General features: G+C 37.3%; 1 protein-coding gene across 1 annotated transcript in view; it reads right to left on the bottom strand.

The window, feature by feature from the left end:
• Nucleotides 1-1,171: 1,171 nt before the first annotated feature.
• Nucleotides 1,172-24,288, bottom strand: part of LOC131679744 (mucin-2) — a 95,769-nt gene continuing 72,652 nt past the window's right edge. The window contains exons 10-14 of the mRNA XM_058960489.1: nt 4,358-4,459; nt 3,873-4,292; nt 3,517-3,809; nt 3,115-3,458; nt 1,172-3,038 (exon numbers count right to left, since the gene is read on the bottom strand). Coding sequence (XP_058816472.1) covers nt 2,868-3,038; nt 3,115-3,458; nt 3,517-3,809; nt 3,873-4,292; nt 4,358-4,459 — 1,330 coding nt within the window. The 3' untranslated portion in view covers nt 1,172-2,867. The remainder of the gene's footprint in view (nt 3,039-3,114; nt 3,459-3,516; nt 3,810-3,872; nt 4,293-4,357; nt 4,460-24,288) is intronic.

The following is a 24,288-nucleotide window of genomic DNA, read 5'->3' as shown; positions in this document are numbered from 1 at the left end:
CACAATATCTTACAAATTCTTATCTGAGGGGGAGGGAGGGTTCCTCCCTTCTTACGTAATATCATAAAACATGCATGAAAAATGAAATCAATAAGAAAAATATTCTTTTCATAAGAAAAGAAACTATTTCTTATTTGTGCCATGCACATTTTGTATATCAAACAATATAAGCACATATTGTACATCATAGTCAAGGAAAGGCGGACCTCGAATTGAAGTGTTTTACAGCGACAGAATACGATAGTTAAATTAGTTATGGAATTTTGTTGATTGTTGTCAACGTGAGGAGTGGCTTAATTGTCGATGGTTTTGGAGCAGTTACAGCAATTTCTTGACTCTTGGTGGTACATTGTTCTGATCAAGAACTGGAGTCACAATCTGTTTTACAAGTTAAGAAGTGTTGATACCCTTATAGTTGGAATAAATTCACACCAGAAGAGGTTATAAATTCTTTTGAGTTCTACATCACAAGGAAATAGACTCAAAGAAAGTAGCATATAGCAAAGCAAATTATGTTGACCAAATCAAAGTTGCTGAATATCTACAAAAAATTAATCTGAAATTTCTACTGGGCAAATAAAATTACTGCAGATGATTATAGTTAAATTTTGTTCAGAATTTTCTTTTAATAGTTCTATAAGTATCGTTTTCGCTATCGTATAATTTAATGTATTAACAATATGATGTTTTAATTACACAAATCATGATAAAATCTTATCTGGGGGGAGGGGGAGGTTGAAAAGTTCTAAAAAAGCCTCACGTAATTAGTGTACGTTCCCTAAGATACAATACCGAATAGTATGTCAAACATCGCAGACTTCGATGTAGATTATATAAGGACGCGAATAAGCTCATATACTATTCCTGAAAATATTCGTAAGCATCCGGGGTATACTTTACCGAGGAAGAAATATATATATAAAGCCTAGCCCCTATCAGTAGATTATTTGTATCTCTGAGTATAGGTACCTGTCATACGGCACTTAAACTCGATGGTTTTCTGAAAATATAGGGATACTGTTCCCTGGAAAAATATGTTGTTAAACATTCCTGTCACGGGGCACATATGAACTATTCAATCAGATTTGAAGACATTTGGATAGGTACATGAAAACACTTTACGACTAGTTTTAGAAATTTCAGAATCGCCGTTGAATGATTTGATTGATGGTACAGTAAACATTGTTTGATTTTATTAAAAATTGTCATGTTTTATTGAATCACTTCCGATACACTCACTTTTAATTCGACGATTTCCGGTACACATGATTTATTTACATCTCTTTTAAAGTTTTCTCTTCTTTTCAGACGACAGTCCAGTTGCCATTTGCAAACAAGTTGTGGTAAATAAAGATATATCTTAACACTTCTCCCCTCACTATGTTTTGACAGTATTATATCGGATTTCACGATACACGTGTTTACGACGCGTCTTTCACGCTGTATCACTAATACACACTCGTCGCCCTACAACATATATTTAGACTACAGAAAATGATCTCTTTAAAAAGCAAATAGCAATGAGTTGTAAAATGAGATGTGTGCAAAATTTCAACAGAAAATTTAATTAACGAAACTAAATACAATTAAAATGCGAACTTCGGAAGTCACATGTATTGGTGCATGCTTGTGGATGCTGATTTAGCAAGCCTTTGAATGGAAAGGGTATTATTATGTAATCATCTTTATGTACAATAGGTTGCTTCTTATGCCTTAGAGATTCATCCTAGCAGCAGTTTATAATTTATTTTCTAACTAGCTATAAATATATCACTATCAATTTTAGTGTCATTCTTCGATTGTTTTTATTTTTCTCGTCGATTCACTCGAGTCTGCCCACAAATTGTTTCAAAAATTGTTTCATAAAAGTTAGCTAGGTATGCAATCCATCACCTTAAAGTGCTTCGAAATGTGTCGAAATCAGTTTTTTTTCACATAATTGAACAAAGAAAGTAGGGTTTGAATGATTTTCTAACTCGCGATGGATTTGGACACCTAACTAACAAACTTTTGTTTTTGGAATTTAAACTCTTAGTTACATTATTTTTCAACGAAATAGCAGAAGTTTCGTGCAGCTTGTGGGTTTTGGAAGGGCAAAACCTCTCGTTTTTTATATGGCAGTGCTACCTTTCTCCATTTTGTTTTCGGTCCGATTTCTTTGTCAAAACGTCTTAATAATATTTGATCGCTTTCAGTTTCTAAACTATAGAGTGAGTATTTGTCGTTTTTGCTTTGTTTTCATCGTATGTTGATTGTCGCAACAGTCGCTGTATTTACAGGAAAATAGCTCTATGTAGTAAAATCTTAAAGGTCTAACAGTTACAATAATATCAAAAAGAACTTCATCCAACTCTCCGGTCATGGGAAATGAAGACAGCTAAGCTCCGAGGTGCTGCTCGATGATACTTTTAATTATAATAAATTACCAAGTATGCGTTGGTGAAAAAGTGAGTGCGAAGCTTTCTTTACTCGTAGTTAATTGATATAGTAAATCTAGGTATTCGTGAATAGTTTTTTCGTTGTCAACGTGTACAATTTTACCGCACGAGAATCCCTCAATTAATCAATCTTTCGGTAGAAAACCAAAACTAAAGTTCAAAAAGATCATAGGTGGATTGCTCTTCTTTTAACCTAAAGCTGGAGAAAAGAAAAGAATCATCTAGTCTTTTGACGTTTTTCTTCGTTTTCTGCGTACCGGGGGACCTCGGCTTAGTTTTTGCAACTTCTTGGGTGACTAATTTTTTTTGACTGATTTTGTTCACATTAAATTTTTATTACACGCAAATATATCTGCTTCATCGTCCGCGTCGTCGTCATCGGCATAGACGGTTGCCATTACCGTGAAATTTTGCTCGGTTGTCATTGACTTAGTTCGTGTCGGCAATCTCGATGTCGCTGTCGATCCGTGAAGAGCGGATACCAGTCTTTCCGGTCCACGGGTAAATCTCCGGGCAGGGCTGGCACGTACGCATGTATCGAACACCGGATTTGTGCCACAGATTGCATACCTTCGGGTTATTGCACCGCTTGGGACGGTCCTGTGAATCAGAAAATATTTGATATTTGAAGAGAACGATGAGCTGAGAATTCATGTATTGTAGTGGTTCCACTTACGGAGTAGTTACACTGGAACGGCTGGAACGAATTCATGCGGGACATGGGTGTCGGATCGCGTACCCACTGCAGTGCCTGCCAGTTGGTCACGATGAACACATCCTTCATCGAGTTGATTGCGTCCAGGAACTGTATGAAGCCTTCCTTATGGTGAGGCTGCGTGAACCAGGCTGCGTGATAGTACAGTCCGAATGGTGCTCGGTTGGTGGTATAGTGCCGCTCGAAGTTCTTCATGATCATCTTGTACACGCCGTCGGCATCCGGTGGGTTCGAGCAAGCATCGCCCATCGAACAGCGACCACCGTTCAGGTCCTGCCACATCACCATAGGTACTTCCCAAACTCCTATGGAATGATTTCAACATTAGTTCATCTATTGGTTACTGAAACAATCAAATCTAACCTGGATAGCTCTTGGTCGGACACGGTGGAATCATACAGTCGTGGAATATTTTGTAATCCAGTGTGTACGGCCAGCTCGGTGGACGGTTTTCATAGACCGGCATCGACGAATCATAGGTGAAGTTGAAGTCATACAGCATCTTGAACATCTTGTTACCTCCGATGGACAGGAACGGAGCGCGCATTCCACGAACATCCTCCAGTTTTACACCACCATACGCAGAAAGAATCTCCCGCTGCCCGGCGACTTCACGAGCCCACTTTTTGGGCGAGAATGCCTCTCCGAAACTGTGACTGTTGAAACAAAGAAGGCGGTGTTAGCACTAAGTCTCGAAACTAACAACGAGAACAACTTACGAAACGGTATGCGACGCCATTTCGTGTCCATCGGAATACAGATTCTGCACCTGGCTGTAGTCGGTCCACTCATGCGATACGTAGAAGGTAGCGGAGATTGGACAACCGTTTGGATTCACACGTCCTCGTTCGAACAGGTCCTGGTACAGCTGTTTATTCAGGTCGTTGACGGAATCGTCAAAGGTGAGCAGTACAATCTGTGGCACTTGTTCGACGGGAAGTTCTCCAGGAACGTCTTTGCCACCGCAGTAGCAATCAGGCAGCTGGCAAACATCCTTGCGACACTTGGCAGCTGTTTTGTCCGGGTTCGGTTGAGGGTATAGAGGCTCGGGACGCGACGCCGGATGACGGTAGATATCAATGAACTCCTGCGCCTTAGAAACGATGGTCTGCGCAGGCTTCAGAGTAGGACGAGCGCGTCTGCGAATTAAAAAAGGATATCGGTTAGATAACCGTATATTAGAAGGAGAGATAACGTAACTTACGGTGGATGTGTTCCTCGGTTTGCGGAAACAGTAGACTGAATATCGGTAACGTACTGTGGTTGCTGCTGCTGCTGTCCACGGTTACGGTTGCTGTTACTGCCTCTAGTGGAAGGTTAATCGGCAATAGAAACGGAAAAAGAAGGAGGACAAAAATTAGTTCCACTCGAAGGTAGAGTCAACAGTTCCAAGCGACTATTTATTTATACTGGCAGAAAGCTCATGTCTTATGAATGAGATTAGTTGGCTTGCCCGGTTGTGGGTTAGACCAGACGGCGTACTGCTACTACGGCTAGCTAGAAACACTAATCAACAACGCTGCGACTAGCGGGAAAGTTGGTGTTAAACGTTGCAATAGTGGTAGTTGTTAGGGCAAGCTTCGTCCTGACAGAAGCACACTAGATAGAGGTGATGTAGATGAACCTGTAAAGCAAAGCTAATGCTGCCCGATGCGGTCGATCCCGTTATGGTACGAATCGATGGTTTTTGGGTTGGTAGTTTGAGTTGGATTAGGATCTGTTAGAGACAGACCAGTTAAAATTAAAGTTTGAAAATTATTAAAGACGACCTGTTACTCTACTGTGCAGTTTTTTTAGAGCAGGGCTGGATGAGGATGAGTAAATCAGGAGTGGGGCATTTTCGAGGAATGCGGGTCGTGTAGGGGCAGTGTTTCGATATGTGTTGATGAGTTTGTTGGGTTTAGTTTACTGACTGTGAATGATTGGACGGTACGGGTTTTACGGGGATTTCAGTGGGATTCAGTAGACAGGATACAGTGTAGGAAGATGGCTAGGTAGACTATTCGATAAAGAGTGTTGATTACAGCCGCACATTTAAAAGAAACAGAAAATTCATATATTATATTTAGGATTTGTTTTGCTTTCAGCAAATGTGAATAGTTACGTCTATGCTTTTCACCCTTGTTTGAAAGTTTTTAAATGCTAGCTGCTAACGCGATACGCAAATGTATTGTTTTTGAACTATCGTAAGCGTACGTCGTACGTACCTAAATTCGCATTTTCGAAGATTAGTTCTTGCTACTCAATTTATAGTTAACCAGTTTTCAGTTTTTAGTAAATTTTTCATAATTACGTCTATTATTAAGTATTTAACATAATAACAATTTATCTCGATTCTATTCAACATAGTGTATTTTTTGAGAGCAATCCAAGCTAATTAGGGTACTGCGTCTAGCCTACTAAACAGCTTCTGGATAGCGTTCCTATGCTTCCCTTGAAATACAAAATTCTCTTTCTCTTTTTTCATCTACTCTATTTTAAAAAGATTTTTGGCTAATCATATAATATTTTACATCGACAGTTCCTAACATTTACATTGAGTGCTCTTCAAATTATAGTATTATTCATATATATTTCGAATTTTTTTGGTATTTTTTCTTACATCTCGCATACACTGCAGCAAAAAGACTTGCAAATTGTCTTGATTTATGAACCTGCACAATTTTTATTCCATTCGACGCTCTTGAATTCAATAAACAGTATATGCATTTCATAAGTTCGTGTTATTGTATCGATTTTGTTGGCTCTTTTCGGAAAATTTAAGACTAAGAGAAACGAAAGCAATGAAATTGAAAGATGGATAAGTAATCTAGAGAGAATCAGTTATAAACATAGAACGGAAAACTAGGCAGGCTCATTAGAGTGGCTCGCGGTTGTATGGGAAAAATTCAAAATGATTTAAACTGGCGGGCACAGCACTGTTTGAGTTCCTTTTATGGTCCCAAATGCTTGTGCAAAATTTGGTAGCGGTTGGTTGCTTCCTGGGTTTGCGCATTGCGGTCAAAGTTTGTATGGGATTTTATATGGGGAAATCAATTATTTTGCATTTACGCTAATAAAGATCGCTATTTCACTCAATATGAAAAACCTTTATAAAACTATAGTTCAAACCATGGTTAACAACTTTGCTACGAGTTTTCAAAAAATAGTTATAACGATTTTAAAACTTATGGTAAAATCCAAATGCAGAAAATGATTATTTTTTCCAACATTGCTGATGCACCACCGACATCAACATTAAAAACTTAAATAAATGAGAACGTATTCATCACAGAGACTTGGTACCTTTGAATGAAATGTTCAGAATGAATTACTGAATAACATAAACGTAGTCAGAAAATGAAAAGAAGAGGGGGGGGGGCTTGTGTACTCACCAGTCCCTTTTTTAGATTGTTTTGTGTAAGACAAAGAATCAATGTCCTTGTAAATGTCAACAACTGAAATTTCTTAATATTCTGATAGCCCCAAATATGAATCATACTACAATCTTTGTTGTGGGAAATAACATTTACAATATTTAGGATTTACACCTACAATTTTATGTGTTGTTTTTGCTTGAGGCAAAAACTAACTCAGGTCTGGAAATCGCGTTGAGTTCTATCCTGAAGTATATTTCTGGTTCGCCAACATCACCTCTGTTTTGCGTGAACCTAACTCAATTTCATCAAAAAACCCTTGTTTGAAGTAACTATTCTGGTTTCGTTCTTAGATTCGCAAACGAAAACGTCAATAGAAACAATTCCGAGACTTCAAGGAATCTAAGGATATGCATTTTTTAAATTCTGACTCTAAACGGCTAAGAAATAGGGTTTTTAAAATATGTAAAACTTATAAACCGTTGTACCATTTGAAATGATATAAAAGTAGAGCCCTTAAATAGTAGCACTCAAACACGTAAGATTAATTTTTAATTCGGCGGTATAAACCTGCGTTGAAGATGTGCTTCTTATGTTATACTAAACTATCTAAAAGGGAACTGGGGAGTACACAAGCCCCCTCCTCTTCTTTTCATTCTCTAACTACGCCTATGTTATTCAGCAATTTATTCTGAACATTTCATTCAAAGGTATTAAGTCTCTGCGATGACTATAGTCTCATTTATTTAAGTTTAAAGTATCAGTGTCGTGGTGTACTGACAGTGTTAGAAGAAATAATGAATTTCTGCATTTGGATTGAACCATAAGTTTTAAAATCGTTAGAACTATTTTTTGAAAACTCGTAGCTAGTTACCGTCTTCGACAAAGTTGTTAACCAAGGTTTGAACTATAGTTTTATAAAGCTGGTTTTTCATATTGAATGAAATGGCGATCTTTATTAACGTAAATGCAAAATAATTGATTTCCCCATATAAAATCCCATACAAACTTTGAACGCAATGCGCAAACCCGGCAAGCAACCAACCGCTTCCAAACTTTGCACAGGCATTTGAGACCACAAAAGGAACTCAAAAAGTGCTGTGCTGAAAAATGTCATATTTGAGCCACTCTAAGGCTCATATGGACATGAACGAAAGGAAATGTGAAGAGTCTTTTTCCTTCTGCTAAGTAGTGTACCGCATGGTCTTTGATAGAACATAACTCATCGTCATGTTTTACCGCCGGCGACGGCAAAAGAAACTTCACAAATCCTCGCCTAGAACGACCATGCGATCATTCTTTTCCCCTTCTGCTAGCATCAAGTTCGTCTTATGAAATTTATGTTAGTAGCTTACGAATTTTCCTTCCCATACATTGTGAAATTGTGATAAAATTTTGCCTTGTGAAATTAAAGTTTGAAAAGAATCCTAATCTAGAAACTTTCAAGTTTGTGAAAATAAATGTAAGTGTATTCTTTGTTTATTTTTCATTGTTTAAATATTTTTAGCATATTTTGCAGAAACTCGGAAATGTTTTTACTGGATCTTTTCTTCTTTTCTGGTTCCTATAGGCTGATCGCCTGTGTCGTTTTCGCGAGATAAAATGATGTTTAGTATATGGAGTGTCAAGTTCTTTGTTAATAATATATAAAAGCGAAATAATAATGTTAAAAATATATGTAAAATAGGAAAAAACACTGAAAAAATCATTTGTTTGTATTTTCTTTGAACCTGATGCATATTTAACACTTATAAGCTTCCTTGTATGAGTCACAAGAATTATAACATAAATTTCATATCTGCGCACAATGGTTTACATAAGTGAAATCGTATGAGAGTCATTCTATATAACATCGGAATCAGGAACCAGAACATATTGGCTCAAATGGCACGTTCCGCGTATGTAGTTAGGGATTTCTGCTTTGTCATGTATTCTCATCATTTCCTGAGTGGAAGGAAAGGAGAAGGATGAGGGAGGACGCAGGCCGGCGGAATGCGTGGGTAGTATGGGTAGTACTACCCACTCGAAAATTACCGAGGGGGGAATTACCCACTCGAAAGTTTGGAATAAACCAAAACCTGAGATTAACAACGTATGTGTATTGCGCACAAAATTCTTGCGTTGGAAATCCTCGATGTAAACCAATTGCATATTTTTAATCAGATACAAATTTCTTTGCTTTACAATTTAAATTTCTTGACAATAATTAGGATTTATTTGAAATTTGGAATTATTTATTATATTTATACTCATGGGAATAAATTTTGACACATCTACCTCAACAAGGAGTTCAGATCGATAGACAAAAAATATAAATACAATTTTATTCAGACTATGGGATGCAGTTAGAAATATTTTAAGGAACAATTTGTAATTTTAAAGAACAATTTGTAATTTTTTAACATGAATAATCATTTGATTAAAAATATCATTTTAATGTGAATCTACGTGGAATGCTGTTGTCGCCGATAAAGGATTCTTAGTTCCGTGTATTCCGATCAGAGTCGGAATTTTGTTTTTTTCATTTGCCAAAATCAGGCGAAACTGACGAAAGAACGAAGCTTCTTTCCATACCACTAGCACTTTGCGAAATCGAAAATGAGACAACGGGCTAGGACAAAGCAAGCATGTAGCAGAGCGTTTTCATTATTCTCTCCGCACGCTCGTTTTCGCTTTGAGATTCAGTATGATATTGGTAACTTCGATATTGAACTTACTGCTGGGGAAACGAAAATACACTAGCGATGATATTTATTTGTCGATGCTCGATTCAGTATCAGTAGATTTACGAGCTAATTATGGTATTGTAAGACGGAAGCCTGATCGGTGTGCATATTTCTCATTTTAACTATGTTCTAGTTGCATTATTAGATTGCACATTGCATTAATTTCATTTAATGAATGAGAATCGCAAATTACTGAGCATGCATCAAAACGAAATTGTAACTGAACTTTTATCTCAGTGTAGAAAAACAAGCCAGTTAAAACGTTGTACACTGCCACCGGAAGAATTTCTTATTTTGATTCGATTGTTTCGGATGTAGTGGACGCGTAGCTCTTTCAATCAATGGGCACACTAATGAGGTAGAGTACAACGGTAAATCTAACGCGCTTGGCCACGCTGGTAGGCATTCGTATCATTTCCACTGTATTCAAGATGATCATACTGAAATTGTTGCGAATATCATGCAGTAAGATAGATTAGTTATTAGAATGAAGACAATCCCATGACATACCGTGGGCGTTGAAATCTTCTCGAACCAATTGAGGTGCGATGTACATGGAAAGAATATCAATAAACCTTTGCCTATGATTCGGAGCCACCCCATATATTGCAATTGAGGCCCTTCTCGGAGACTACACCATTAATCTCTACTTCCCGGGCGGGTACGTAGACAAAATACTTTTTCGTACACGATCGAGTGTTGTTTAATTAGATTACACGATATATCGATGACGTTAAATGGCTTGTCTTTGGTCCGGAAGTAGACCATCCAGGGGCGGTTGTATTCGATATAATTTGTATCGAACATGAGACTTATCGATATAATTTAGGCCATTTGAGAAATATTCAAATAGACCTCCTAAGCCTGAAAGGATGTCGGTCGCCGGAGACACCTTCCCATTAGTCAACACTATCATGCGGGCTTCAGTACCCGTGAAAGGAAAATTTTATAGCAGGGAACGGAAAATTAATGCAATGAAATTCAAAAGAATGGAGTAATTGGTACTTAGCTGTGGATCATTTTTAGTATCTGTACACCCAAAACTCAGCCGTAATACCTTCACGGTAATAAGAAAAAATGCTCTAATAGTAAGTTTTTTAAGGTTGGACAGAGAATGGGCAAAAATCGAAAGCGAAAAAAGCAGTTTTTTCCACACCGTGTGTTAGATCTTCATAAAAATCAATCAGCTTATGTAGAATGTTGTTACAGTACTGCTGATTGATTTTTATGAAGATCTAACACACGGTGTGGAAAAAAAACTGCTTTTTTCGTTTTCGATTTTAGCGCTTTCTCTGATCAACCTTAATACTAAAACGAACCTAACAAAGATTCCTAAAAAAGGCAATACCAACACATTCAAATCTTATCTGCATCGAACTCATGTTCATCAATTCTCATACAATAAATATTAACGCGTCGAATTGTCTAGAAGTGTGTAGTACTTCGCTTGTCATTGTATTGTAAATCAAGCGAAACGAACACAATGTCGATAAAGACTTTCTCTACACGGCACATTCCGTATTTGAAGATCGGCTCACACTCGGCTAGCTTCAAAGCACAGTCAGAAAAAACCGACTCGGAATAGTGGTGGGGTATTTTGGTCGGTGTTAAATTGAAGTTTCTTTTCTATCACGGACGTCAACAGCAAGGTAGCGAAATATTAGCATGGTTCAGGTCCAGACTTGGTAGGGGAAGATGGGGTAAAACGCACCCCCTAAAGAATATGATCATAACTCAGCTATAGAACATCAATCGTGGGAATTTAATTAATAATATCGTTTTGCCAACATTTTCCTCTGTAATCACAATCATAACGCTTTGCAAAATAATCAAGAACATGAAAAATATTCGGTTCTTCAAAATCATTAAAAATTGCGTTTTGAAAAATTAGCGGGGGAAAACGCACCTGTTCGGGGGTAAAATGCACCACAACAATGGGGCATAATGCACTACAACAACGGGGCAGTATGCACCGCAACAACGGGGCAGAATGCTCGATGAACAAGCAAGTAGTTTTGTTTTCTAACGAGATTTCACACAAGTGTGCCATTAAAAAAGGTTATGCAATTAGTAGGTTTTCAGAACAATTTTTCTGTATTCGATTAAAAAATCGCCCAAATCAAAGAAGAGGGCATTTTGCCCCCGATGGAGCACAGATATAAATTTAGCAAAAAGTGAATTATTTAGTAGATTTTTCATACATAGTGCGACAGAATAATGAACAACGGTATAAATAGAATTGGAATGCACTGATATAATAATACAAATTGCATTTATAAGAGCATAAAATCCTTGTTGCACGAGCCACGAAAATGACATGAGAAGAGCATGTTATTGTATTTTGTTTATTTCTCGGGCTGCTATTGATGTACGGTTATCAAACTTTGACAAAGTATGTTTATTATGGCGGACTTCCGACTGATGTTAGTCTTTTCTAGAAATTTTCAATAGTTTTCGATATAAGCAAGGGGTGCAATTTGCCCCGGGGGTGCGTTTTACCCCATCTTCCCCTAAGGGGAAAAGGGGATGGGCTAGATCCAGGGACGGGTCCATTTCCGGATACTGGTCCAGATTCGGGAACTTGTCCGGAAACTGGTCCTGCTCGGGAACTGGTCCAGATCGGGAAACTGATCCACACACCAAAAAATTATGAATTTTATCATTGACGTAATTGCAAACATGACACAATTTAACAACCTGTAATTCTCGAAATGACGAAACATTACCGTGTTCCGTTTAATTTTACATGAAACATATACTTTACATGCGCAATGACACAAAATTACACTTACTGCCATTGAAAACAAACGCCATATGTTGAGTAAAATTACACGATTTACCAAAATCAACGTCATGTAAAATTAAAACCAAACGTACAACTAAGTCATTTTTGATGCTCGTATATGTCAGGGTCAGGAGACGTAAATTTACACGACTTTTTCTAGGTGTGCAGATCCGGGAGGTCCAAATTTGGGAACTGGTCCGGATCGGGAGCTGTGTGGGATCCGGAAACTAGGCTGGATTCGGAAAATGCCTAAAATTTTTATTACACTATCCAACTTACCCTGTAAAAAAATACGTAATTCCGTCAATTTTGCCAATATTGGCGCAGATTTCAGCCTGAATTCTGGTAGAAATCCGCCAGAACTCCGGCTGGTTTGATTCGATACTAATACTACCGAATTATCCTACATACTAACAGAGCCGGGATTGAAAAAGTGTTTGGTTGTGTGATGCACACAGCTACCGAAATTCTTCATTCCACCGTTTACTACCTTTGCGGTAATATGATGGTAATAATACTTCGAATCTTACTATACTACCCACTAGGGAAAAAGGCGTTCCGCCGGCTCTGACAGAATTAGAAGGGTGGGACAAATAACAGCACAAAAACAAACAACAGGTAAATTGCCAGGTGTATAAGCTCAAATCCGCTCTTTACTCATAGATGGTACTAGTAAGCATATTTAGCTACCATAGAAACGTCATACTTTTTTGTGTGAGTTCGACACCTGTTTACATCAATCATTGCACATCATCAGTGCTTTTATACAGGGTGTTTGGTTCATGGTTAAGAATCTTTCGGGGGGTGATAGACTGCCATATTTGGAGAAAAAAATTGTTCTACACATACCATCAAATCTCAACCGTTACAGAGTTATTGAACTTTTTGTGTAAAAAACTTATTTGTCTTAAAATACCTCTAACTTTAAAAGTATACTTTGTATTTTAAAAGTTTCAGTTCCATTCGAAAGGTTAGGAAATTTCCTATTGAATGGTGTTCTCATATCTTTTAAGTAATTGGTTTTAATTACCTTTTAGCTGTAAAGTAGTTAAAAGTTAGTGTTTTTGAGGAGGTTTTTGCTAATTTTCTCGAAATAATTAAGTATGATTATAGCAATATCCATTATCCAAAAGGTGGGTTTTAGGACGATTCATAATTTGTTCTTGGACGTCATATTTCTATCTCTTCTAATTTCTTTGTAATTTCATTACTATACTTTTCCTGTAACCGACTTACAAGTGCTTAAAAGACTCTAATCTAAAAAAATATGCTTTATATCGTTATTTACAAGATTTCATTAGAAAGCTGAGAAAATGTCCTATCAGTGTATGCAGAAATATCTTTTAGGTAAGTGTACTAAATGATTTTTTACTAACGAAATAACTCAAAATTTGTGTTTTTTGGAGAGTTTTTTAATTATTCTATTTATTGATCAACAAAATTTATCGTTACTATTGTTCATTTGATGCCCCTTAATGTTCTCTATAACTTTTTTTAGATACTTTGTCTATATCTCTTTTCATTTTGCTGCTATTTAATAGTTAACGCAGCATGAGCTCGCCACAAATGTAGTGGGTTCGAAATCGTTATTTTTGCATATGAAACGATGTGATAAAAACGATTTTGCGTCGAAACCAAAAGAGATAATTGAATGGAGTCAAAGAAAGAACTGTAGAAGTTGCTGAGATGCATTATTTCCATTATAATAATGGTGATGTTTATTATTTACTATTTTAAGAAAATTAACGAAAATGCTAATAACAGCACTAACTTTAAACTAATTTGCTTTTAAAAAAACCTGTTTTAATCCACCTAGAGGTGCAATTGTGCCTTTCTCATTTCTCCAAACTATGATATAATAGCTGGTTCGTACAATATAACATTATGGAAATCTCTTTCATTCTTATTACACTTGGCAAGTACATATATAAGAGCACCTTTTTGCATTCATCGCGGTATCGGTTTGAATCGGAGTTTTCTATGTGATCGCACTCCACAACCCGTAGCTTCGGAGCCCGAAGTCGGATGGAGATGGAATTTAATAATAGTTTCCGGGGACGCGACACCTTTCATTTGAGACTAAGTTGATCAAATCGGTCTAGCCATTTTAGAGAAACCAATATAACCGTTATTCTGAATTTGGATACTTCAGGATCCGTCGATGGTGGCCAGTGTGACCAAAGAGCCTTTGAATGACTGTTGGGGACCTAGATCTACAAATTCAACAGTTGTGCACATTTTGGAAAAAAATCACCTTTTTACATTCATCGCAAAATTCGTTAGAATCGGAATTTGCTGCATGATCGTACGTATCACCCTGTAATTCAGGAACCAGAACTCGGATCCACAAAAAATTCAACAGCAGCTGATGGACCTTTCATTTAAAATCAAGTTTGTCAAAATCGGTTCAGAAAATTCCGAGAAACCGAGGTGGACAAATCCACAAATTTTGTTTTGTAACCATACTCTTCAACTCGTAATCCGGATCAAGATGTCGGTTGAAAATGAAATTCAATAGCAACCTATGGGAATATTATACCTTTCATTTGAATCTTAGTTTGTAAAAATCGGTTCAGCCATCTCCGAGAAACCGATGTGTACATTTTGTTAACAAATCCGCACATACACACATACACACATACATACATACATACATACATACATACATACATACATACGTACATACACACATACATACATACATACATACATACATACATACATACATACATACATACATACATACATACATACATACATACATACATACATACATACATACACACATACATACACACAGATATTTTGCGATCTCGGCGAATTGAGTCGAATGTTATATGAGACTCGGCCCTCCGGGCCTCGGTTAGAAAGTCGGTTTTTGGAGCAATTGCATAACCTTTCTATATAAGAAAGGCAAAAGAATAATATTTAATTAGCTTAATAAGCATGAGTTCAATGTTATCTTCATGTGATTATAATTTGGAAAGGTTGGTGGAATGGGTTTGAACATGTAGGGAATGGGGGGTTAGTAGAGTGGGAGTGGAGGATGCGTCAGAAATCCTTCATCTTATTTCGGTATACGGGATGGATGAAAGAAATGCGGGCGTGAGGGTGGTCCAAGAGGAGGGGAGTGATGAAGGAGGGAGGTGCAAGGGCAAGGCGGAGGGGGGAGGGGGGGGAGGGGCGGCGACGCAATACTCAACTGCATATTTTGCCTTCCATTTGAGACTTGGTTTGAGAAAATCGGTTCAGTCATCACCGAAGAACCGATGTGACTTTAATTGTGGAATATGCCCGGAATTCGGGACTTCCGGAATCGCCGATAGTGGACAATATATTCAAAGAATGTTTGATTGGCAATCAGTGATCTAGATCTGCGATTAGAAGTAATTTGGTGACCATTTCAATAGTTTTTAGCCTCTGAGGTATTACGATTGTACCGATTTATATGGAAAATTCCAGTGTATCCTTACCAACATCCCTGTAACTCCGGAAGCAAGAGTCAGAACCGAATGAAATTCAGCAGCAGTCAATGGCATTACTGTATCTTTCATTTGAAATCAAGTTTGTAAAAATCGGTACAGAATTCGTTGTGGAATGGGTGTGATATTAGTTTAGGAACTTGGCGGGTTCCCTGGGGGCGTCATGAACCGTCATAGGTGGCCAATGTGGTCAAAGCTGCTTTGATTGATCATTAGTGATCCAGACCCGCAAACTAGAGTAATGTTACATCAATTTTAATATGTTTTACATCATTTGAACATCATGGTGGTACCAGTTTATATGGGAATTTGCTGTGTGACCGCACTTTTCAACCCGTAACTCCGGAACCGGAAGTCGGATCAACTAAAAATTCAATAGCAGCTTATGGGAGCGTTATACCTTTCAGATGAAACTAAGTTTGCGAAAATCGGTTCAGCCATCTCTGAGAAAATTGTGTGAGTTTAAATGACACACACACACACATACACACACACACATACATACACACACAGACATTTGCCGATCTCGACGAACTGAATCGAATGGTGTATGACACTCGGCCCTCCGGGCCTTGGTTAAAAAGTCGATTTTTACAGTGATTGCATAGCCTTTCTTTATATGAGAAAGGCAAAAAGGTGCGAAATCGGCAGTCCCAAAAAGTCGATTTTTACAAAAAAAATTTTTTTCGGGATAACATAAAATCTCGACGTTTCATGCATTTTAAAGATGTTTGGCATCAAAAATACGAATTCGATTTCTGAAATTTCATGGGGTCCCCCCTTTGAAAAAAAAATTTGAGCTCCGGCTTATATGGGAATTTCATATGTGACCGGACGATTTAGTCTATATTTCCGGCCCCATATAAGCGATCCGTACGAAATTTTATAAACATTTGTGGGGATATTATAGCTATCATTTGGGACTAAGTTTGTGAAAATCGGCCCAACCATTTCCGGGAAACTGATGTGAGTTCGTAAATTTCGAAAGATGGCCGCTTTTCCCGAGCACTTCCGGAACCGTCTGTGGTGGTCAATGTAGTGAACGAAAGTTTGGTTGGCCGTCGGTGACCTAGAACAGCAAATTTAAGTTGTTTGAGAGACATTTTAGCGAAATTTTTACCTTTTTTGCTTTCATCGGAGTATCGGTTTGAATCACAATTTGCTATGTGATCGCACGCCACAACCTATAACTCCGGAACCGGAAGTCGGATCGGGATGAAATTAAATAGCCATTCACGGGGACGCAATACCTTTCATTTGAGGCCAAGTTTAGTCGAATCGGTCTAGCCATCTCCGAGAAACCGATGTGACTGTTATTCTGAATTTAGATACTTCCGCCGGGGCTTCCGGAACCGATGATGGTGGCCAATGTGGCCAAATAGACTTTGAATGGATGTTAGTGACCTAATACTACAAATCGAAGCAGTTGTGGTCATATTTTCGAAAAAATTTCACCTCTATGCATTCATTGCAGAATTTATTTAAATCGACATTTTCTGCGTGTTCGTACTCATCACCCTGTAATTCCGGAACCGGAAGTTGGATCCATTAGAAATTCAATAGCAGCCTATGGAAACGTTGCACCTTTTATTTGAGACTAAGTTCGTCAAAATCGGTTCAGCCATCTCTGAGAAAAATGAGTGACATTTTTGGTAACATACACACACGCATACGCACATACACACACATACATACATACACACATACATACATACACACACAGACATTTGCCGAACTCGACGAACTGAATCGAATGGTATATGTCACTCGGCCCTCCGGGCCTCCGTTAAAAAGTCGGTTTTCGGAGCAATTGCAATACCTTTCTATTGAGAAAGGCAAAAATTTCACCTTTTTACATTCATCGCAGAATTCGTTAGAATCAAGATTTGCTGCGTGATCGTACGTATCACCCTGTAATTCAGGAACCAGAACTCGGATCCACACAAAATTCAACAGCAGCTGATGGACCTTCCATTTAAAATCAAGTTTGTCAAAATCGGTTCAGAAAATTCCGAGAAACCGATGTGGACAAATCAACAAATTTTGTTTTGTAACCATACTCTTCAACTCGTAATCCGGGACAAGATGTCGGTTGAAAATCAAATTCAATAGCAACCTATGGGAATAGTATACCTTTCATTTGAATCTTAGTTTGTAAAAATCGGTTCAGCCATCTCCAAAAAACCGATGTGGACATTTTGTTAACAAATCCGCACATACACACATACATACATACATACATACATACATACATACATACATACATACATACATACATACACACATACATACACACAGATATTTTGCGATCTCGATCTCGATTCTGCGAACTGAGTCGAATGTTATATGAGACTCGGCCCTCCGGGCCTCGGTTAGAAAATCGGTTTTTGGAGCAATTGCGTAACCTTTCTATATGAGAAAGGCAAAAGAATAGTATTTAATTAGCTTAATCAGCATGAGTTCAATGTTATCTTCATGTGATTATATTTTGAAAGGTTGGTGGAATGGGTTTAAAAGTGGAGGGAATGGGGGGTTAGTAGAGTGGGAGTGGAGGATGCGTCAGAAATCCTTCATCTTATTTTGGTATACGGGGTGGATGAAGGAAATGCGGGCGTGAGGGTGGTCCAAGGGGACGGTAGTGATGAAGGAGGGAGATGTAAGGGAAAGGCGGGGGGGGGGGGGGCGGAGGGGCTCTGATGCAATACTCAGCTGCATATTTTGCCTTCCATTTGAGACTTGGTTTGAGAAAATCGGTACAGTCATCACCGAAGAACCGATGTGACTTTATTTGTGGGATATGCCCGGAATTCCGGACTTCCGGAATCGTCGATAGTGGACAATATATTCAAAGAATGTTTGATTGGCAATCAGTGATCTAGATCTGCGATTAGAAGTAATTTGGTGACCATTTCAATAGTTTTTAGCCTCTGAGGTATTACGATTGTACCGATTTATATGGGAAATTCCAGTGTATCCTTACTAACACCCCTGTAACTCCGGAAGCAAGAGTCAGAACAGAATGAAATTCAGCAGCAATCAATGGTATTACTGTATCTTTCATTTGAAATCAAGTTTGTAAAAATCGGTAGAGAATTCGTTGGGGAATGGGTGTGATATAAGCTTAGGAACTTGGCGGGTTCCCCGGGGGCGTCATGAACTGTCATAGGTGGCCAATGTGGTCAAAGCTGCTTTAATTGATCATTAGTGATCCAGACCCGCAAACTAGAGTAATGTTACATCAATTTTAATATGTTTTACATCATTTGAACATCATGGTGGTACCAGTTTATATGGGAATTTGCTGTGTGACCGCACTCTTCAACCCGTAACTCCGGAACCGGAAGTCGGATCAACTAAAAATTCAATAGCAGCTTATGGGAGCGTTATACCTTTCATATGAAACTAAGTTTGCGAAAATCGGTTCAGCCATCTCTGAGAAAATTGTGTGAGTTTAAATGACACACACACACATACACACACATACATACATACACACACAGACATTTGCCGATCTCGACGAACTGAATCGAATGGTGTATGACACTCGGCCCTCCGGGCCTCCGTTAAAAAGTCGATTTTTACAGTGATTGCATAGCCTTTCTTTATATGAGAAAGGCAAAAATACTAAATTCACTTAACTGAAAGGTATTAATAAATTTTTCACTGTAAAATTTTCCTGGCTTTCGAATAAAAAGAAAAAAAGTACAATAAGTGCCATAATTTTTCAATTAGAGCTGGTACTAGTGAAAATGAGATAAAAATATCCAAGTTGAATAACCCAAAATCATGAAAATAAGAAAAGGTAAGTGTATCATGTCAAAGAACGAATTAAGCAGCTCATTAAGACTAACAATCTGAATTATTAAAATGATGAGGTTAACTATTAGGATTTTCAAGAAATGAACGAAAAATCGTTTGTCGTATCCACCGCGTCATCTAAGTCGTCAAATTGACTAATTGTTAGAAAATATCTATGAAATTTTGTTGCCAAGTTATACAAAAAAGGTCCTAGTTTGTAGATTTAGGATTACGATATGTTACCACATTGAAGGTGATATCAAAATGATCGAAAAATGTATATTTATGATCGGATAGAGACGGTTCAGTGTCATTTGGAACCTGCCAATTTTCCAGGTCATGCGAAATTCTTTCAGAGCAAAGCGTTATGTCTAACACCCTTCTATCTCCCAGACCTTGCAAAAGTTGGTCGGTTTCTCACATTCAAAATAAGGAGATTTGGACTGCTTATGTACTCCATCAATTCAGAGCCTCTCATATGGATGTGTGAGCTCCGATATGAGACACTAGGGTGGGACAAAAATTAGATTCCAGCTCGGAGCAACTTTTTAGGTACCATTTGCGTTCTAGAACAACTGTGCAAATTCTTAGCTCGATCCCTGACATTATATTTTTGCGCCCACTGTTTAAAGTTTACATGGGATTTTGCATGGGAAAATTAACTTTCTCAAAATAATTCCTTCAGGAGTCGCCAATTGCTTCCTAAAAATTAATCGTTATGTGACTTTTATAGGAAATTTAACAAAGAAACAATGTCTCGAAAACCACGAAACGATTTAACACTTGAGTAAAAAGTTATTAAGCAGAAATCGATTGATGCTCTGGCGATTAATAAAATATTCATTTTTTATAGCACTGTTGGTTGTCCAATTATATGCAATTTTGTTTTGATCTCCTCTTAATCTCCTCTCTCTCTCTTAATTTATCTACACTGTTTGACCACTTCGCAAGGGTTTCGAGGGATAAATTGAAGCTTCTTTTGTACATATTGACAGAAACTTAGAAATTTTGTATATAATTCGACCGTCAGCAGCAGTGATGCTATGAAAGGGGAAATTTTCATCAATCTTCAGGGTATCATTCGGTTTTTTCTTAATAACTTTTTCCACAAGCCTCAGATCGTTTCGCGGTCTTCTAGACTTCCTTTCTTGGACAAATTTTCTATACAAATCAGGCATTTATTTATTTTTAGGAGGTAACCGGCGACTCTTGGAAGAATTATTTTGCAATTTCCTCATGCTAAATCCCATGTAAACTTTAAACTGTGGGCGCAAAAATATAGTTTCACCGATCGAGCTAAAAATTTGCAGAGTTGTTTTGAAAGCTAAATGGGACCCAAAAAGTTACTCGAAGCAAAATTTTATTTTTTTCATATAACCATGTCCCACTCTAATGAGACACGCGTCAATAGCCTTATTTGCAAGATTTGCAAGCACGAGGCATTTCACGTGGGTTAGTCATGCCTGTCTTGTTGTAAGTAATGAAGGCAGTGTTAAGTAACTTTCCAAAATAGAAGTTTCCTTTATGAAATTACGGCTCTTGAACCAATGCTATGGAAGCTTTACTTTCCTGTATAAGTCGAGATAAATTCATAGTTGCTGTATGTCAGCCGAGAGTCTCAGTAAACCCCCAAAAATTCGGCTAAATTATGCATGATGATGATGATGATGCATGATCATCGGCGAAAAAACTTTGGTGCGTATAGCGAACGTCCCGCAGCGTAATGCAGCATACTGGGGAGTCCGCCCAACTCTTCTCAGGCTCCGTTCCCCCTTTTTAACCCCCTCAACCATTTTACCCATAGCACGAGTCGCATGACACTATGGAATTGGGGTTCCCTGTTTGGTGGGTCTGTACCACCGGAACAGGTAGTCCGTAGTGTAATTCTTAGCCGGTTGAAAAAAACCGCTACCGACAACACCATGCCTTATCTAGGCTGTTCGAAGAAAGAAGCTGTCATTGAAGGACAGCCTTAGATGGCCAAACAGCCGACTATTCGTGATCTAACGCTAGATGTCGACCACCAGAGAGCATGGAAGTGCAATGATGATGTTTTTATTTTCGTCTGTCAAAACACATTGGAAAGTAAATTCTGATTTTTTTAAATTTAATCAATATTATAATCAAATGTTATTTCTTCTAATGAAAAGTAATATTGTTGAAGAAAATATGTTTCCTACCTCTGAAAAATATCCAGATGGTAAATTTATTGTTACTTCACTCACATTTGTTCTTCCGGTTTCACTTTATACTAAAATGAAATTCAGAGATTGAAATTTCGATAGAAAACACGATGGTGGGCAAAAATCATTGGATTAAAGAGTGTAGTTGTTGATAGTCGAGGTTATCCACTGATAAGTCCAATTTCTAGATAAACATTTTCCATATCTAAAACAACCAACCTAACCTCAACAATACAAAAATAATTCCGGATCTCAATAATTCGTAATAAAATATTGAGTTCAATTGAATGTTTTGGTGTCAAACGAAAGAACGAGTGTTTTCTTATCACCTGTAATCAAGCTTTTTGTGAAACTAAGTGATATTTATTTTAAGACAATTAAAATAGAACAACCATCCTATACCATCAATGCAAGGAAATGTTTTCATCATCATTTGACTAGTACCAAAAGTTAAATCCAGTTGGCGCATCGAGCGAAAAAGTTTCACGTTTGAGAGCCAATTTCAAGTTACATAGATGTTGAGAAGCGATGCCTTGAAAGGGCGCTCAAAATCATTTGAAGGATATACCCAACAGTGGCGTAGCCAGGGGGGGGGATTTGGGGGTTAACCCCCCCCCCAAACCAAAATTAATTGGATTGAAAAAAATTATTCGATACTAACGAATTTAATTAAATATTCTACAAAATATTTTTGGAAAAATATTCTCTGATCATTACATTGAGAACCGTGTTTAAAGCGTTACGACGACTTTTGGAAAATTGTGGGAAGGGGATCTTGTAACTTATCTCTTAGCCGAAATCCCATAGTTGTCAAATTACTTAACGTAAAATAAAATAACTTCTGAATCATTATGAGCTAATTTTGGGAAAGATGCTCCAAAATATGGATTAGAGTCAATTTTTCGAATGGGTAGCTAAGTTTGAATAGGTATATTTTCTATATACTTGCTCACCGAAAACTTGCATACATTTCAAAATTCGCTGAAAATGATTTTTTTTAGATTGCGTAGAATTTAGACAAAAATTCAATTTGGTTAATAACAGGAATAACATTTCGGAAACTTGTTAGAAGTTGATGATAAATGACGTTTACAGTTTGTCTCTAGCAGGTCAGGATCGGGTTTTATGAGCATTTGATTTTTGTTGTATTATAAACTATATGAATAACCTCCAGGCAGGATTGGAATTAATAAATATTTCAATATACTTCAAGTTAATGGCTATTAATAATGTATATTTGAGTGCTGAATTTAATTGCGTGCTAAAATTTGGTGTACTAGGTACTAGGACTCGTTGTCAAGTTGTGAGCTTGAATAATGAAGAAAAATAAAATCAATGCTCAATACATTTTTAACAGTCACGATCACATTCATTCGTTACTATCAAATTTCGATGTTAAGTAACATTGAAGAATTTGAAAACATAAAACTGCTCATCTTCTGATAAAATAATTTTTGGCAGTTAATCCTCCTATAAATAATTATAGAGAATTTACTCTTCACGCAAATTTGGGTCGAGACTTAATGTCTCCAGCAAAGTTTTCGAAAATTCAAACAAATTTTTCGAAGACATGAATATCCCACATATTCAGAGTATCGAAATATAGTAGTAAAAAACCTTCACAACAAGTTATTCTGATATTACTGTATTTGAAAAAACCTTTCTGCGGTTAATAAACAATAAGTTTACATTGAATTCAAGGTATGAGTCTCTGAATCTTACAAAATATACATTTAAGAGAACTGGCTTTAAAAAGAAGTTCCTAAATATTTAAATGGGTTTGCCCAGAAACACAAATAGCGGTGAGCTTGAAGCTAGTTGGTACCGCCGCACGGTACTATCTTTTATTTTAGGCCTGAGTTTAGTCCGGTCTAACACGTTAGTACCTGTCATTGCAGAAATAGCTGCATCCTGAAGCCAAATGAAAACAGTGTAAAGGGGCGCCATATTCCTCTTGCATACATCTCAATAATTTGAATCAACTTTTCGACCTTTATGTGCAATATTATGGCCCATGTTGCACACAAACCATATGAGGGCAAGTAAGCAAGTTTTATCCCGTACGAAAAACAGGTATAATCGAGTTTTAAATGTCATTTTTTTGATATTCTTTATCGTCCTATCCATAAGGTACTGAACGCTCATTTGAAAATGGCATGTTGAAGAGTTATATTGCAGGTTAGCAGAAGTCGAATCATTTTGAAACTAACCGTAGAACGAAATTATATAATTGGATGCAGAGCTGCATTAAATAAAAATTGTGTTCGGTTGTTAGTTTACTTATGGCTATCAAAATGAGTGAAGCTGTTTAATTTACCCACAATTTTTTAGTTAGTTTAACTAGAGGAAAAGAAAAGAATATATAATCACAATGTGTACCCTTTTCTACTTCTTCTACTCTTCTTACAAAGAACACAATAAGCAAGTGGATGTTTTCTTATATTTTTACTGCTTTCGAAAGAATCCAAACTAAGATTAAATAAAAGATTGTAAATAAAGCCATGCCATACAACCTAAGAAACACTATGACGGCAAACAATCCGCTACAAATATTCTCATTTTGATCGTTATTTAAATAATATTGAAGCTTGCATATATTGTTTCACTATTTATAATTTTCCATCAGATCTTGGACGATTAGCAAATAGAGCAAATTGTCGTTTAATTCTTAGTGATAGAACAGAAATGCTCAGGGTTTGAAAGAAGTTGTGAAAGTTGAGACTGGACAAATGACTTGGAAAAATGACACAAAAAGTTGAATGCGGAAGAATCGCCTAAATCGTGTCGGAACTTAAGGTGTAAGTA

Source organism: Topomyia yanbarensis, chromosome 2 (assembly GCF_030247195.1).
Source record: "Topomyia yanbarensis strain Yona2022 chromosome 2, ASM3024719v1, whole genome shotgun sequence".
Lineage (NCBI taxonomy): Eukaryota > Metazoa > Arthropoda > Insecta > Diptera > Culicidae > Topomyia > Topomyia yanbarensis.
This window is presented reverse-complemented; position numbering and strand designations above follow the sequence as displayed.